The sequence below is a fragment of the Lutra lutra genome, chromosome 7, assembly GCF_902655055.1.
Source record: "Lutra lutra chromosome 7, mLutLut1.2, whole genome shotgun sequence".
In the NCBI taxonomy this organism is placed as follows: Eukaryota; Metazoa; Chordata; class Mammalia; order Carnivora; family Mustelidae; genus Lutra; species Lutra lutra.
In genome coordinates, this window is record NC_062284.1 from 133,946,727 (window position 1) to 133,963,801 (window position 17,075).

At 45.0% G+C, this 17,075-nt stretch overlaps 1 protein-coding gene across 2 annotated transcripts in view; it reads left to right on the forward strand.

The window, feature by feature from the left end:
* Positions 1–17,075, forward strand: part of ZFYVE1 (zinc finger FYVE-type containing 1) — a 58,464-nt gene that overhangs the window by 15,923 nt on the left and 25,466 nt on the right. For both annotated transcript variants that reach the window (XM_047736065.1, XM_047736066.1), the window contains exon 3: positions 12,769–13,273. In XM_047736065.1, coding sequence (XP_047592021.1) covers positions 12,769–13,273 — 505 coding nt within the window. The remainder of the gene's footprint in view (positions 1–12,768; positions 13,274–17,075) is intronic.

The window sequence follows — 17,075 nt, forward strand, 5'->3', positions numbered from 1 at the left end:
AGAGAAGAGCTCGAGGGAGAGAGAGAAGCAGACTCCCCATTGATGGGGGCTCCATCCCAGGACCTGGACATCATGACCTGAGTAGAGGCCAGACAAGACACTTAACTGACTGAGCCACTCAGGTGCCCCCTCAGTCTTACATAACACCCAGTGCTGGTTACATGACGTGCCCTCCTTAATGTCTGTAACCGAGTTACCCCATCCCCTCTGCCCCCTCCCCTTGAGCAACTCTCAGTTTGTTTCCTATAATTAAGAATTTCTTACGGTTTGTCTCCCTCTCTGATTTCATCTTGTTTTATTTTTTCTCTCTTCCCCTATGATCATGTTTTGTTTGTTTGTTTCTTTTTTTTCTTTTTCTTTCTTTCTTTCTTTCTTTTTTTTTTTGGGTGCAAAAAGTGATTTTATTAAAGCCCAGGACAGGACCCAGGGGCAGAAAGAGCTGCCCGTCCTGTTTTGTTTCTTAAATTCCACATATGAATAAAATCGAATGATGATTGTCTTTCTCTGATTGACTTATTTCACTTGGCATAATACTCTCTAGTTCCATCCACCTTGTTGTAAATGGCAAGATTTCGGTTTTTTTTGGTAGTATTTTCTATTCTATATCTATATAGATGGGCATCTGGGCTCTTTCCGTAGTTCAGCTGTTGTGGACATTGATATAAACATTGGGGTGCAGGTGCCCCATCGGATCACAGACTTATATCTTCGGGGTAAATGCCTAGTAGTGCAATTGCTGGGTCATAGGGTGGCTCTATTTTTAATTTGAGGAACCTCCATACTGTTTTCCAGAGTGGCTGCACCAGTTTGCATTCTTACCAGTAGTGTAAGAGGGTTCCCTGTCTCTGCATTCTTGCCAACATATGTCGTGTCCTGACTTGTTAATGTATTGCCATTTTGACTGGTGTGAAATGGTTTCTCATTGTGGTTTTGATTTGTATTTCCCTTATGCTGAGTAATGTTGAGCATTTTTTCATGTGTCTGTGGGTTATTTGTCTGTCTGTCTTCAGAGATATGTTGGTTGTTGTCTTGTGCTTTCTTGATTGGATTATTTGTTCTTTGGGTGTTGAGTTTGATAAGGTTTTTACAGATTTTGGAAACTAGCTCTTTATCTGATAAGACATTTGCAAGTATCTTCTCCCATTCCTTTTTTTTTTTTTTTTTTTAAGATTTTTATTTATTTATTTGACACGGGGAGAGATCACAAGTAGGCAGAGAGGCAGGCAGAGAGACAGAGAGGAGGGGGGAAACAGGCTCCCCGCCAAGCAGAGAGCCTGATGCAGGACTGGATCCCAGGACCCTGAGACCAGGGCCTGAGCCGAAGGCAGAGGCTTAAGACACTGAGCCACCCAGGCACCCATAGCTTTCCCCTTCTGTCCTTTGGTTTTGTCAACTGTTTCCTTTGCTGTGCAAAAGCTTTTGATCTTGATGAAGTCCCAATAGTTCATTTTTGCCCTTCCTTCCCTTGCCTTTGGCCATGCGTCTAGCAAGAAGTTACTGTGGCTGAGGTCACAAAGGTTGCTGCCGTGTTCTCCTTTAGGATTTTGATGGATTCTCGTCTCACATTGAGGTCTTTCATCCATTTTGAGTTTACCTTTGTGAATGGTGTAAGGAAATGGTCCAGTTTCATTGTTCTGCAAGTGGCTGTCCAATTTTCCCAACATCATTTGTTGAAGAGATTGTGTTTTTCCCATTGGTTCGTCTTTCCTGCTTTGTTGAAGATTAGTTCTGACCATAGAGTTGAGGGTCCATTTGTGGGTTCTCTATTCTGTTCCATTGATCTCTGTTCTGTTTTTGTGCTAGTACCATACTATCTTGATGATTACAGCTTTGTAATAGAGTGTGAAGTCCAGAATTGTGAGGCCATCAGCTTTGGTTTTCTTTTTTAACATTTATTTGGCTATTTGGGGTCTTTAATGTTTCCATACACATTTTAGGATTATTTGTTCCAGCTCTGTGAAAAATGTTGATGGTATTTTGATAGGGATTGCATTGAATGTCTAGATTGCTCTAGGTAGCATAGATATTTTAACAATATTTGTTCTTCAGTTCATGAGCATGGAACATTTATCCACTTCTTTGTGTCTTCCTCAGTTTCTTTCATGAGCATTCTATAGTTTTCTGAGTACAGGTCCTTTGCTCTTTGGTTAGATTTATTCCTAGGTATCTTGCGGTTTTTGATACAATTGTATATGGGATCCACTCCTTTATTTCTTTTTCTTCTGTCTCATTGTTAGTGTATAGAAATGCAGCAGATTTCTGTGCATTGATTTTATATCTTGTCACTTTGCTTAATTCCTGTATGAGTTCTAGCAATTTTGTTTTTTTCTGCATAGAGTATTACGTCATCTGTGAAGAGTGGGAGTTTGACTTCTTTGCTGTTTCAGATGCCTTTTATTTATTTTGTTGTCTGATTGCTGGGACTAGGACTTCTAGTACTATGTTGAACAACAGTGGTCAGAGTGGATGGACAGATGTCTGTTGTGTTCTTGACCTTAGGGGAAGAGCTGTCAGTTTTTCCCCATTGAGAATGATATTTGGGGCACCTGGGTGGCTCAGCCATTAAGTGTCTGCCTTCAGCTCAGGTCATGGTCCCAGAGTCCTAGGATCGAGCCCCTCATCGGGCTCCCTGCTCAGCGGGAAGTCTGCTCTTCCCTCTCCCAGTCCCCTTGTCTGTGTTCCCTCTCTTGCTGTCTTTCTCTCTGTCAAGTAAATAAATAAAATAAAAATAAAAAAATGATATTGCTGTGGCTTTTCATATATGGCTTTTATGATACTGAAGTATGTTCCCTCTATTCCTACATTGTGAAGAGTTTTAATCAAGAAAGGATGCTGTATATTGTCAAATGCTTTTCCTGCATCTTTTGAGAAGATCCTATGGTTCTTGTCCTTTCTGTCATTAGTATAGTGTGTCACATGGATTGATTTGCGGATTTGAACCACACTTGCAGCCCAGGGATAAATCCCACTTGATCGTGGTGAATGATCCTTTTACTGTACTGTTGGATCCGTTGGCTGGTATCTTGGTGGGAGTTTTGACACCCATGTTCATCATGGATATTGGTCTGTAATTCTCCTTTTTGGGGTTCTTCGCCTGGCTTTGGGATCAAGGTAATGCTGGCTTCATTGAAAGAGTTTGGAAGTTTTCCCTCCGTTTCTGATTTTTGAAACAGTTTCAGAAGAACAGGTATTAATTCTTCCTATTACTGACTTTAACGAGTTCTAGCTATGTTGTTAACTTACTAAGGGCTCCGCTGTTGCGTTCTGTGTAGCATAGAAAACAGGCCTCTTTCAGTCTCCGCCCCAGATACCAAAGATCTCCTTGTAAGTCTGTGTCAACTGTTAAGATCTTTGAGATAAAGTATGAGAAGAGCATTTTTAGTGAATCTGTGGTATCATAATTCTTGCAATCACGTCACATTCTTCGGAAGGCTGAATGCAATGCCTTCTTATGCATAATGCATGTTTTATGTGATCTCATACAGCTTTTTCTTTAATTGAAAAGACAGATCCTTTTGAGGGAGGGAACAGTAAGTACTGAGTGAGGATCTTGTTCCAGTAGCTCTAATTCTTTAATGAGAGTGCACTGGAAGCCTTCCCTGGGAAGGGTTTTTACTTGGGATAATGGAATGAAAGTCTGTGGTGGCAGTGATGACTCTGGCCTAGAGGCAAACAGTGTAACTACAGGGATGATGTCAGCCAGCTCTTCTAGCATTAACTGCCTGATGGCACCGTGCAGAGTGCTGGGGGTGCAGTGATCTCGTTTAGGCCTTAGAGCAATCCTCTGAAGTAGACCGTGTTATTCCCATTTTACAGGTGAGAAAACTGAGGCACAGGGAAGTTAAATAACTTCTTTAAAGTTATTCTAAAAACAGCGAGTGTTATCAAGGCAGGTTGGTTGAACTCTTCATGGTAAATCTATATGTTCCCTTCCCCAGAGAGAATATAGCATTTAGATATTCATTCATTTATTTAACACATATATATTGATTTCCTGTTATGTCTCAGTCCCTGGGCTAGGGTTACAGTGGTGAACAACACAGAACAGACCTTGGCCAGCAAGGAATATGTTACAGTTGGGAAGCTCAGAACCAGGAAGAACATGAAAATGGTAAAAAAAGATGGCGGGTGGGGAATGCAGACTTTGAGCAGAAGGGTTGAGTAAATTGCCCGTGGTCTCATCCAGCTAGAGGTGGACCCGAACTTAGCTCTCTTGTCTTCTTTCTGGTGTGGTACATTTATTGCTAAGTCCCAAACTTTACCAGAGTTTATGTCTGTTTTTTTGCTGGCCAAATATAGGTATGCCATGGCACTTAGGAGGGGCCTGGATCTCCCATCTGGAAGCTCCTTGAAAGAGTCTTTAGGATGATGTGGGTCTTGAGGATGACTCGGTATTTCCTGTCTGTCCTCAGATTTCAGCTTTGCTTTTGGAAAGCTTTTTGTACATATACAAAAGGAGAGCTGAACAGGTTGAGTTGGGTGAGGTCAAAGAAGCCAATCATGGAGCTAAAAATGATTCTCTTCAGAGAATTCATTTTGTGGATCATTTCTCCATACAGACACTTTCTTTCTTGCTGGAGTATGAGGGCAGCTACAGGCCGAGTCTGGGAGGCTCTGTGTCAGAAGCATGGCTGGTGGTTTTAAAGACAAGGGAGGAGAATTCCTGACCTCTCAAGTCATGGAACACTTTGGGTACAGTGGAGTGGAAGAAAGTGATCTTTGCCCTTACCAAATGTGCTCAATGTGTTTGTGAAGCTAATCTCATGACTTCAGTGGTCTTAAGAAAACATCTGATTGAGAAACAGTTGTGTTTTTGTATGAAATTCTGTGGACACATACGTGGATAAACACAAAGTTACACACTCCTTTTAGGATAGAACGAAAGTCGATTTTTTGGACTTGCTGGGTTGGAGAAACAGGTTTACTAGAACTTTCTGACATCAGGGTTTGCTCTTGGAATGGAACCTCCTTATCATTTGTATTGTAGAAACAGACAGGCTCCTGATCTGTTCGATATTGTTTTAGTAAAATCTTGTCTGATAATTAGACCATGGATTTAAATCATTGCCTGGAGGGCACCTGGGTGGCTCAGTTGGTTAAGCAACTGCTTTTGGCTCTGGTCATTATCCCAGAGTCCTGGGATGGAGTCCTATACTGGGCTCCCTGCTCAGTGGGGAGACTGCTTCTACCTCCCACCCTTTCCCATCTTATGGTCTCTCACTCTCTCTTTCAAATAAATAAATAAAATCTTAAATCAAAAAAATAAATCATTGCCTGGAGTTTTTTTCAACATGATGAAAGTGGCTCTGGATTTTTTTTTTTTTAATTTTTAAAATTTAAAAAATTTAAAAATTTAAGGTTTAAAAATTTAAATTTAAAAATTTTAAAAACTAATTTTTTAAAATTTAAATTTAAATTAAAAATTTAAAACCAAATTAAAAATTTAAATTAAATTTTAAAATTTTTATTTATTTATTAAATTTCTCTAATAAATTTAAAATTAATTTTAATTAATTTTAATTACTTTAAAATCTAATTTCTAAATTAGATTTAGGAGAGTGAGCGAGAAAGCACACATGAGCAGGGCCAGAGAGATGGAGAAGCAGACTCCCTGCTGAGCAGGGAACCTGACTATCCCAGGACCCCAGAGTCATGACCTGAGCTTAACCGTCTGAACCACACATGTGCCCCTGTTTTTGTTTTTGTTTTTTGTTTGTTTGTTTTTATCAGAGAGAATGGGGAGGGGGCAGAGTGAGAGGGAGAAAGAGAGAATCTTAAATAGGCTCCTTTCCCAGCACAGAGCCCTACACGAGGCTTGATCTCCCTACCCTGAGATCATATAACCTGAATCGAAATCAAGAGTTGGGGACTTAACGGACTGAGCCACTCAAGCGCCCCAGCTCTGACTTTTTCTAGGAAGAGTTCTCTCACCTTCCACTTCCCCTTTACCTTCTCAGGAGAAGGAAAATGTTACCTGAGTTCTTTAACTGTCTGGTCTAACATCATCAGGTCAGTGGCAGACACTGGGTGATGCTCCGTACGTGTCTGTTGATGAGAAGAAGCAATCAAGTTCTAGTTTCCTTTTGGGATGGTGGTCCCAGTTCTGGTGAGAGTGAGAATCTGGTTTGGTTTCTTTGGGTTCTGTCTTTTCCTCTGAACCCAGCTAAAAATCAAGTAAAAGTAAGATCAATCAGAGACCAACATGTTAAAGTAATTAGTAGGAAGTTCCCTCTGGCAGTAACTGTTGAACTAGGCAGGTTTTAGGATCTTGGTGGGGAGGTAGAAAATAATCTTTGGTTCACGGCTGGGATCTGTTACAAACATTGGGTTGTGGTGGGTTGGTAGGAGCCACCAAGCTTTTCTTAGCTCTTTCTATGACTTGAGGAAAGGAGCTGGTTTTTGCCTTCAGCCACAGGGAACATCGTTACAAAAATTTAAAGGACTGAGTGATTTTAGTTGGCACAGATTAGATCCTTTTTGTCTCTAGAGGCCAGAACTGAAAGGACCTCAGTGCTGAGCTGTTTTTCGTCTGTAGTGTTTTCGGGAGCCGTTGGGATTTCGCTTCTGTGGTCTCTCTTGCACTTTCCTCCTTCCAAGGCTCTTTACTTCAGTTCCTTCCTCATCTCAGCTTTTTCCCTTTGCAGGGAACAAAGCTGTTTTCCCTCAGAACAAAGCTTATATGGTTCTTCTTTCTGGAATGATTCTCTAAGGGCTAAGAAGGAATTTCTTGCTGGAGGTTGTCATCATTCCCATTGCTTGCTTGGGTCAGAGGTTGGTTGCTGGACGGACCCATCGCACTGCCATCAACCGCTCTGAATTCTGAGTTGGAACAATGGAGATCACAGAATACTGTCAATATTTCATTTTAGAAACCCTGCTTGGAACTCTTTACGAGGGGAAAAAGCTTTGTGGGTGAGATAGAGAGGTGTACTGTTTGGTTTCTTAAAAGCTGTAGGTTCAGACGACCTTTACTAAGAGTCAGCTGTAAAGCCAGTATTAATACCATGTTGTGATGAGAGGGAGATCAGAGCGGCTCAGCGAGTTCTTACATTTTCAGGTGGAAATCAGTTTAGATCTTAGCACATGGGTGATTTAGTCCCTGCACGAGCAACTTCTGGGCCCCGGGCGCGGGGGGGGGGGGGGGGGGGCAAGCCAGGCCCGATGCTGTTTTGCCCCTGGAAGTGTTTGCTATGGACTGGTCTTCAGATAAGAAGGGGTACAATTTAGTGAGTGCTTACTGTGTGTCACGCAGTGTGTTGTGTCCTTTCCCTGCTGTATCCTCCTCCGGATCAGTAGAGCTTGCGGACACTTACTGTCTGTTTCCCTGACACCTGGGTAGTGACGTCACTTTTTCAAGGCCAGGCAGTGGCAAAGCCGGCAGTGGAATTTGGGTGTTTCCGCTTGTCTGACGTCCCAAGAGGTGGTCTGGTGAGCTCGGGGAGAGCAGAAGGTGGAAGGAAGCTGGGGAGGGGAGGCTTTGTTGTTGTGTAAGGGCCCAGAAGCATTTCAGACATACGGAGCTGGGCGCAGAGTCAAGGAGCTGATTTTCCCTCCAGGAATGGGGCAGAGTGGGGTCGTTGATGGCAAACTGGCAGAACGGGTAGAGCGCTTCTGTTCCCTTCTGGCTCCTTCCCTCCCTCATCAAAGGGAATCTTCTTTTCTTTTACCTTTTCCTCCCCTGGCTGGAAGTCAGTCTCTCGTTGCTGCCTAGGCTGCTCTCTCCTTTCTGGCTCAGGGGAAAAGGCCCACAGATGAGGATGGGTCGAGTAGCGTTAACAGGGAGCAAAATAATGTGGAAGGCGGAAGAAGGAAAAGTGAATAACTGACAGTGTTGGGTTAGGAGGCATTTTCTCTTGTTTATCTCTTTACTGGACTAGCAACACCCACCCAGTCAGGGGAGGTGATGGAGGTTCTGTCCTTACTTTACATGTGAACAACAACATAATCAGTGCGTGTTAAATGATTACCGGGGCTTGTCTGTAGATAAAGCAGGCTAGGGCTTTGAGCCCTTCCACCTAGAATTCTTCGCCTGGATTCACAGGCGGATGCCCAGCACGGGAACAAGTATGTTCCACCTACCCCAGGACACTGGGTGCCGGAATCCCCCCGATGCCGACAGGGAGTGTTTTATTTTTATCCCGAAAGAGTTGTTTCTTGATATATGTTACGTACATCGCCTGGTGGGTACTTCATATGGATCCTGACACAGTTGTGTACCGAAAGGCCCCCATGGGCCCCTGTCCTGGGTGCCTGCTTTTTTTTTTTTTTTTTTAAGATTTTATTTATTTGATAGGGACACAACGAGAGAGGGAACACAGCAGGGAGAGTGAGAGAGGGAGAAGCAGGCTTCCTGCCGAGCAGAGAGCCTGACGCGGGGCTGGATTCCAGGACCCTGGGATCATGACCTGAACCGAAGGCAGACGCTTAGGCAGATGCTTAACAACTGAACCACCCAGGTGCCCCAGCGGGTGCCCACTCCTGATGTAGCCCGGAGAACAGCTGTAGCTCTGTGCGCCGACAGATTCCCGGCAGAGTAGATTTCCAGGGAAGAAACCTCTGGGCCTTGTCGTCTTCCCCAGGACTGTGTGAGAAGGGGCTGGCTCTCGCTGCCACTCCCACCTTATCTGACTCCTCACCCGGAGAGCTTTAATGAGCTTTTCTTTCTCTGGTGGCTAACCTACCTCTTGGGGACCAGTGAGTGACACCTGTCCTAAATGGGCTGTTGCATGTAACTTCTGGTTCCTCTCAGTTGTCTGGGACAGTGAGCCCATCACCGGTTTTCTTGAATGCTGCTGTATGTGAAGCCCTGTGGAGGATACAGGATGGAGAAAGTGATTAAGGCACCTAGCAACATGCATGACATTCATTCGTTGGTTCATTTATTCATTTGGTAACTAGATACTGAGCTTTTCCTCTGTTCGGGTTGTGTCCCAAATGCTAGGAATGAAAAGATAAGATAGACTAGGTTCTGTCCTCAGCGATCTAGCAAAAGCACTGTTACGAAATGTTGTGGGCTTTGAGTAAATTATGAGCATTGTCATTAATATTAAGGCCATTAATAATGCAACAGCAGTGATGTTATTAATAGGATCACGAGTAGTCTACTATCTTGATGAGGTTTTGGGAAATGAGGATTTATGTTTTCATACCCAGGGTCTGTCTGCATTTCCCTGATTGCTCATTATCAAACTAGCAGACTCTTGAGAATCAGGAAGCTCTGTTTTCTCTTGTGGCTGGAGGAGACTAGGTATAAAGGTTCATCACTCCTTGCTGGCGTAGTACCACTGCCTGTATGGATTAGGAGCTTTGGCTCTGACGTTCTGTATTCTGAGATTAGGGGCCCTGAGCATCTTTCTGGGGGTCCAGTCTGGGATCTCACTGGTACCAGTTCTCTTCCTGCTTGGTCTGTTTAAAGAATTGCAGGATTCTTTAACTATAAATAGAGGCATTACGGATGGATGAAGCTTGACCAGTGCATTTTTTAGTATAATCTCCATTTTATTTTTTTCCCAGAGAACAGTCTTTCTTCAGTCCTTAAGGACTTAGCTTCTTACATGGGCTTTGGTAGGAGGATATGGGACAGCACCCTCAATCGGGGTGGGGTGTTTGGTCCTACGATGCTTCATGAGAGCGATTCCGGACTACCTTGCTGTGAATGTATGTTTCACACGCAGCTTGGGAAGCACGAAGACATCGAAGACACTTGCTTTGGAAATGTCCTGATGGCAGTGGCCTCTACTGTGTTCCAAATAACGAAATTCTTAATGGCCTTGTTCTTGGGCTCGCAACAGGCACAGTTGGTGCAGCAAGGAGGCCGCCTGTGGCCGTGGCCCTTTTTGGCATGACCGTTATTCCTTCTTGGTCATCTTAGAAGTGAAGACCCAAGAGAGCCATTTTTTAAAAAAAAGATTTTATTTATTCACAGAGGGAGTGTGTGCAAGCCCGGGAAGGGGTTAGAGGCAAAGGGAGAGAGCCCAGATCCTGATGTAGGACTCCGTCTTAGGACCCTGAGATCATGACCTGAGCCCAGATCAAGAGTCAGATGCTTAACTGACACACATGTTCCTCCCCCCTCCCCATTTTTTAGTAACAGTTTTATTGAGATGTAATTCATATACCATATATTTTACCCTTTAAGAGTGGATAATTCAGTGTTTTTAGTATATTCATAAAGTTGTGTAAGCCATAGCACTAATTCTAGAACATTTTTATCAACCTGGATAGAAACCATATACCCATTAGCAGTCACTCCCTGGTTGGTCCTTCCCCCACCCTTTGGCAGCTCCTCATGTACTTTCTGTCGCTGTGAATTTGCCTGTCACAGATATTTCACATAAATGGAATCCTAGAATATGTCATATTTTGTGTTTGGTTTCCTTCACTTCGTGTGATGTTTTCAAGGTTCGTTCATGTTGTAGCATCCATCCCTCAGTGCTTCATTCTTTTTTATGGTTGAATAATACTCCATTGTATGGACCCACGTTTTGTTTATCTGGTCATCGGTTGAAGGACATGTGGGTGGTTTCCACCTTTGGGCTCTTAGGGATCTCCGTGCCATGAACATTTGTGTTCACATTTTGTGTTGTGTGGGCATTTTTTCATTTGTCTTGGATACACACCTAGGAGGGGAATTACTGAGATACATGGTAACTCTGTGCTGAACTTTTTGAGAAACTGCCATACTGTTTCCAGAATGGCTGTGCCATTGTATATATTCTCAGGAGTGCGTGATCATGATGGCAGTTTCTCCATACTCTCGCTAACATTTGTCATTATCATTTAAAACAGGTTTTAGCCTTTTTATTATTAATTTATTTTTAAAAATTTTATTTTATTTTTTAGAGAGAGCTCCAGGGAGCGTGTGTGAGCACAAGCGTGGGGGAGGGTGAAGTGGGAGCGAGAAGCAGAGTCCCCTCTGAGCAAGGAGTCTGCCACAGGCTCAGCCCCAGGGATGATCTGAGCCATAGGCAGGTGCTTCACTGACTGAACTTACCCAGGGGCTCCTATTTATTTTTTATTTTTATTTTTTTAATTTTTATTTTTTAAGATTCTATTTATTTATTTGACAGAGAGAGAGAGAGATCACAAGTAGGCAGGGAGGCAGACAGAGAGAGAGGAGGAAGCAGGCTCCCCGCTGAGCAGAGAGCCCAATGTAGGGCTCAATCCCAGGACCCCGAAATCATGACCTGAGCTAAAGGCAGAGGCTTTAACCCACTGAGCCACCCAGGCGCCCCTATTTTTTAATTTTATTTTAGTTTTTGAAGATTTTATTTATTTATTTATTTATTTGACAGACAGAGATCACAGTAGGCAGACAGGCAGGCAGAGAGAGAGGAGGAAGCAGCCTCCCTGCTGAGCAGAGAGCCCGATGTGGGGTTTGATCCCAGGACCCTGGGATCATGACCAGAGCTGAAGGCAGAGGCTTTAAACCCACTGAGCCACCCAGGCACCCCATCCTATTTATTTTTTAAAAAAGCTTATTTAAGTAATCTCTACATCCAACTCAGGGCTCCAGCCCACAACTCTGAGATCAAGAGTCACATGCTTCACGGACTGAGCCAGCCAGGCGCGCCCTACAGCTATGTGAAGATTTTTGTTGTTGTGATCCTTTTGGCCTAGCCATTCTAGTGGGTGTGAAGTGAGACCTCATTGTGGTTTTTGTTCACATTTCCTTAATGACTGTGGTGGTGAGTGTTTTTTCATGTGCTGATTGACCATTTGTAAATCTTTGGGAAAATGTCCATTCAAATTTTTGGCTTAATATTTAATGGTTTTTTTTTTTTCTTTCTTGTAGAGTTAAAAGAGTTCTTTACATACTCTGGAGTACTAGTCCCTTATCAGATAAATGATTTGCAGACATTTTCTCCCATTCTTTGGGCTTTCTTTTCACTGTTCTGATGGTATATTTTGTAGGATACAAGTTTTTAATTTTGGTGAAGTCTATTTTGTCTATTTCTTTTGTTGTATTGCTTTTGGTGTCATATCTGAGAAGCCTTTGCCTAGTCCAAGGTCACATAGATTTGCTCCTGTATTATTGTTTTCTTTGTTCTTTCTTTATTCTTTTTTTTTTTAAGATTTTATTGATTTATTTGAGAGCAAGAGAGCGGACATGATGGGGGGAAGGGCCAGAGGGAGGAAGAGAAGGAGACTCCCCACTGAGCAGGGAGCCTGACGAGGGACTCAATCCCAGGACCCTGAGATCATGACCTGAGCTGAAGGCAGATGCTTAACTGACTGAGCCACCCAGGTGCCCCATGCCTATGTCAACTTTTTAAAAAAAGATTTATTTATTTGAGATAGAGCAAGAATGAGAGAGAGAGAGAGAGAGAGAGAGAGAGGGCGGGCATGCGCACAAGTGGTGGGGGAGGGGGGGGCAGCAGCAGAGGGAGAAGCAGCTTCCCTGCCAAGCAGGGAGCCCAGTGTGGGGCTGGATCCCAGGACTCTGGGATCATGACCTGAGCCAAAGGCAGTTGCTTAACCAACTGAGCCACTCAGGCGCCCCCTCCTTTGTCATATTCTAAGAGTTTTATAGTTGTAGCTCTTTCCTGAGCACTAAATTGTACTGCCTAAAGCTTTGCAAGTTCCTCTTAGCTGTTTGCTGGGGATAAGGCTGGGTGGGAGCCTCCATCCTGGAGCTTCTTTCCTTTGCCACCTTGACAGTTCAGTCAAGGATCTTGACCTTGGGAAGTTTTCTTGCAAGTTTTCTGTTATGCAGTTTATATTTCTTTCTTTTCTTTTCTTTTTCTTCTTCTTCTTTTTTTTTTGAAGGTAACGAATGAAGAGGACTTTATTAGGAAATTGGACTGTAAACCTGATCAGCATTTGAAGGTGGTTTCCATTTTTGGAAATACTGGTGATGGAAAGTCTCATACTCTCAACCACACTTTCTTTTATGGCCGTGAAGTCTTTAAAACTTCGCCTGCCCAGGAGTCCTGCACCGTGGGGGTGTGGGCAGCCTATGACCCGGTCCACAAAGTAGCAGTGATAGACACAGAAGGGCTCTTGGGGGCGACAGTGAATCTCAGCCAGAGAACACGGCTGCTGCTTAAGGTCCTGGCCATCTCAGACCTCGTCATCTATCGAACTCACGCAGACCGGCTGCATAATGACCTCTTCAAGTTCCTTGGGGACGCCTCAGAAGCTTACCTGAAGCACTTCACCAAGGAGCTCAAGGCTACCACTGCCCGCTGTGGGCTGGATGTCCCCTTGTCCACCCTGGGCCCTGCTGTTATCATTTTCCATGAGACTGTGCACACTCAGCTGCTGGGCTCTGGTGAGTAGACAGGGGACTGTCATGGATTGACCTTTCTGGGTACAAGGAGGCAGCCCTTGGGCTGCAGTAGTAACTTGGTGGAGGAGGGGGATGGCCCAGCAAAGTTTCTGCCTGGGCAAGACCTGAGGGAGTGTTTGAAGAAGGGTGGTGTGAGCAACAGGTGTCAAAATCCGGTCAAGATGGGGATTGAGGATTGAGGATTAATGACTGGTTTAGGCAGTGTGGAGAGCCTTGGTGATCCGGAGAGGACCTGTTTCCCAGGGGTGGTGGGCAGGGTTTTTCCACCCCCCTTCTTTAAATGGAAGCTGTGAGGTATTGTAGATGGTTGTGTGCTAGTGCAAAGGGAAGGGAACAATGTGGCTAGAAGAGAGCAGAACCGTTGGGGTGAGGCCCATGTGGGTGTGTTGGTGTCAGAAGCATGGACAGTCTCTCCGTAAGCACAGGGGGGAAAGCAGAATGTGTGGACACGGTTGCGTAATTAATTGTCTTACTGTTTCTAATCCCTGAGAGAAGTAGGAAGCAAAATTGTGACCTGAGGGAGGATGAGGGAGCAGTGCACAGTGCAGCAACAGTGATTGGACACCAGTGGGGACAGTAGTGTTAGCTCCTAACACAGTGGTCCCATTTACCTGTTCATTCAGTCAATGTAGTTTCTTCCTTTTTTCTTTTTTTTAAGGATAATGTGGGGAGGACAGAGAGAGAGAGAATCTGAAGCAGGCACCACACTCAGTGTGGAGCCCCACATGAGCCTCGATCTCACAACCCTGAGATCATGACCTGAGCCGAAATCAAGAGTCAGATGCTTAACTGACTGAGCCACCTGGGCGTCCCATCAGTTAACAAAGTTTTTTTCTTTCTTTTTTTTTTTTTTCTTTTCTAAGATTTTACCTATTTATTTGAGAGAGTGGGCAAGAGAGAGAGCATGAGCAGAGGGAGGAGCAGAGGGAGAGAGAGAAGCTGACTTCCTGCTAAGCTGGGAAGCCTGACAGGGGCCTTGATCTCGGGACTCTGGGATCATGACCTGAGCTGAAGGCAGTCACTTAACAGACCGAGCCACCCAGGTTCCCAGTCAATCAGGTTTCTTAAGTGGCATAATGCCATGTGCTGAGTCCTGGGGCACAGGGCCGAGAAAAAAGCAGTTCTCACCCTCGAATAGTTCCCTGTCTCGTTGGGAAGACCTCACGGGTTCTCTTCTGGAGTGGATGTGGGTCCAGGAGCTGTGGGAGTGCAGAAGAGGGACTCTCCACACCTCCTGAGGGGGTGTGGGAAACAGGAGGTGGGACTTGAACCTAGACATGTGGCTTGATAGGGCCAGAGAGGAAGGATGCTCTGGAAGGAGCAAACCCCTGGTGGCTTGTGGGGAGCAGGTTGTGTCTAGGAACCCACAGGTGGTCCTGCCAGAGCCTCTGGAACTCGCTTCCAGCCCCTCCGTGCGAGCCCCGCACAGCAGCCAGGTGCTCCACTCAGAAGCTCGCTTTATCGTTTAGATCATGCTGGACTCCTGCTTGTACGCTGTCCGTGCCTTTCCCCGCAAACTCATTATGATGTCCCCACTCTGAGTCCTGTCTGTGTCTCTGACCTCCTTCCCTTGTTACCTGCTTCCTCCCCTCCCATTGCCCCGCGTGCCCCCACCGTATGCGGGCGCGCACCACCTCTGCGTACACTCCTGTCCGGTAGCCATGGCGCCAGCCTTTTCTGTGTTGCCACCTTGGCCTATGCTGCTCTGTCCCCCTTGGAGCCTTGGCTGATCATTCCCCGTAGGGTGGTCCTTCCTGCCCTTGAGTTTACACTCTCTGCATGGCTCTGTTCGTTTGCATCAGGACCGCTGTCACTGTCCGCGGTCCTCCTGTGTGTGCTCGCTTGCTTGTGTTTGTTTCTCTTCAATTACAGCCGGAACTCACGAAGGCAGGAACCTTGCCCATCTTACTCACTGCTGTGTCTAAAGAGCCTGGATAAGTGCTTGACGCTCTGGTTTGTTGGTTCTCGCTGTGTCTGAAGCACGCATTGTAAGGGAGGGAATGCTGGAGATACTTGGGGGTCAGATTGTGGGTTGCCTTGACTCAGTTCTCACATAGGACGAAGCCCCTGAAGCATTTTAAGCATGGAGTTAAACGAGCGGATCTGTATTTTCCAAAGATCGCACGGCAGCCTGTTGCTGGCTGAACCACAGAGGCATGCCTGGAGGCAGGGAGACCAGCTGGGACATTCACCATGGCACTAGACGAGAAGTGATGGGGGCTGAGCTGGGCCAGTGACACAGAAGGGAAGTGGACAGACCAGGGCCATATTAAAGAGTTAGAATCAGAAAGACCAGGCTCTCGTGGGAGGATGAGAAATTAAATGTTCCAGCAGAGTCTCCTTAGCAGGTGACTCTGAGGTAAGGGGAGAAGGTTGGAAGTACTGACTTGAGGATGCCTTCCGTGATCTACATTTTTTTTTTCAAGATTTTATTTATTTCAGAGTGAGAGAATGGGAGACAGAGAGGGCATGTGAGACCACAGGCAGGAGCGGGGCAGAGGGAGAGGGAGAAGCTGATTCCCTCCTGAGCAGGGAGTCTGTTGTGGGACGCAATCCCAAGACCCTGGGATCATGACTTGAGCTGAAGGCAGATGCTTAACCAACTGAGCCCCCAGGTGCCCTCTGTGATCTGCATTTTTATGCCACTTTGGATTTTTACAACCTTGGTAAGGGGAAGGTTTAATTTCTAGTTCAGAATTTTGAAATAATGAGCCCGTCATAAATAACTTTTTTCTTTTCTTCTTCTTCTTCTTCTTTTTTTTTTTTTTTGTGCTATATACCATATACTGTGATAGGTGGTTTTTAAAAAAATAAATGCTAACTTACTGTATTCTTGTTATTCGGTCCAGTTAACCGCAGCCCCATTTTACAGATGAAGAAGCTGCACTCAGAGAGCTTGAGTTATGTAACCAGAAGTTTTCCAGATAGTTGCAAAATTGGGGCTCAAAATAAGGTTTCCTAACTCCTAAATTCAGAGCTCTTTCTGGAATACTGTTGCTACTTCTTGAAACTCGAAGATGGAACCAAGGCAGCCAGTTTACGCAGGGAAGGAGAAGAGGTGCCAGAATTGTGGGCAAATTGATAATTTGAGTTTTCTGTTTCAGACTTTCTGATTTTATATTGTTTAAATTAATTATTTAATTAAAAAATTTTATTTATTTACTTGACAGAGAGAGATCACAAGTAGGCAGAGGGGCAGGCAGAGAGAGAGGAGGAAGTAGGCTCCCGACTGAGCAGAGAGCCCGATTCGGGGCTCGATCTCAGGACCTTGGGATCATGACCTGAGCTGAAGGCAGAAGCTTTAACCCACTGAGCCACTCAGGCGCTCCTGTTTAATTTCTTCTTTTGGGGGAGAAGGAGAGTGAGTGAGCAGTGAGGAGGGGCAGAGAGAGGAAGAGAGAGAATCTTAAGCAGGCGGAGCTCCATGTGGGGCGGATCTCATCCCTGATGAGATCATGATCTGAGCTGAAATCAAGAGTCCGATGTTCAATGGACCGAGCCATCCAGGTGTCCTGCTTTCTGATTTTATTTGATCCTGTTCTTTTTCTGGACAGAGGATTCCAGGTGGGAGTTAGTAGGCAAATGAATTCTCTGTTTCATAAATGAGGAGAACATAGAACCCATAATCACTAGGGAGCAGTGATTGTATGTTCAGAGACCAGCTGTGAGATGATGTTGGGGAGGGATGGAGGGTGGCCAAGCTGGTACCTGGGTGGTATTGGGAGGAGTCACTCCTTGGTGATTGATCCTGGGATACCCTGGGACCTAAAGTCACTGCCACAGG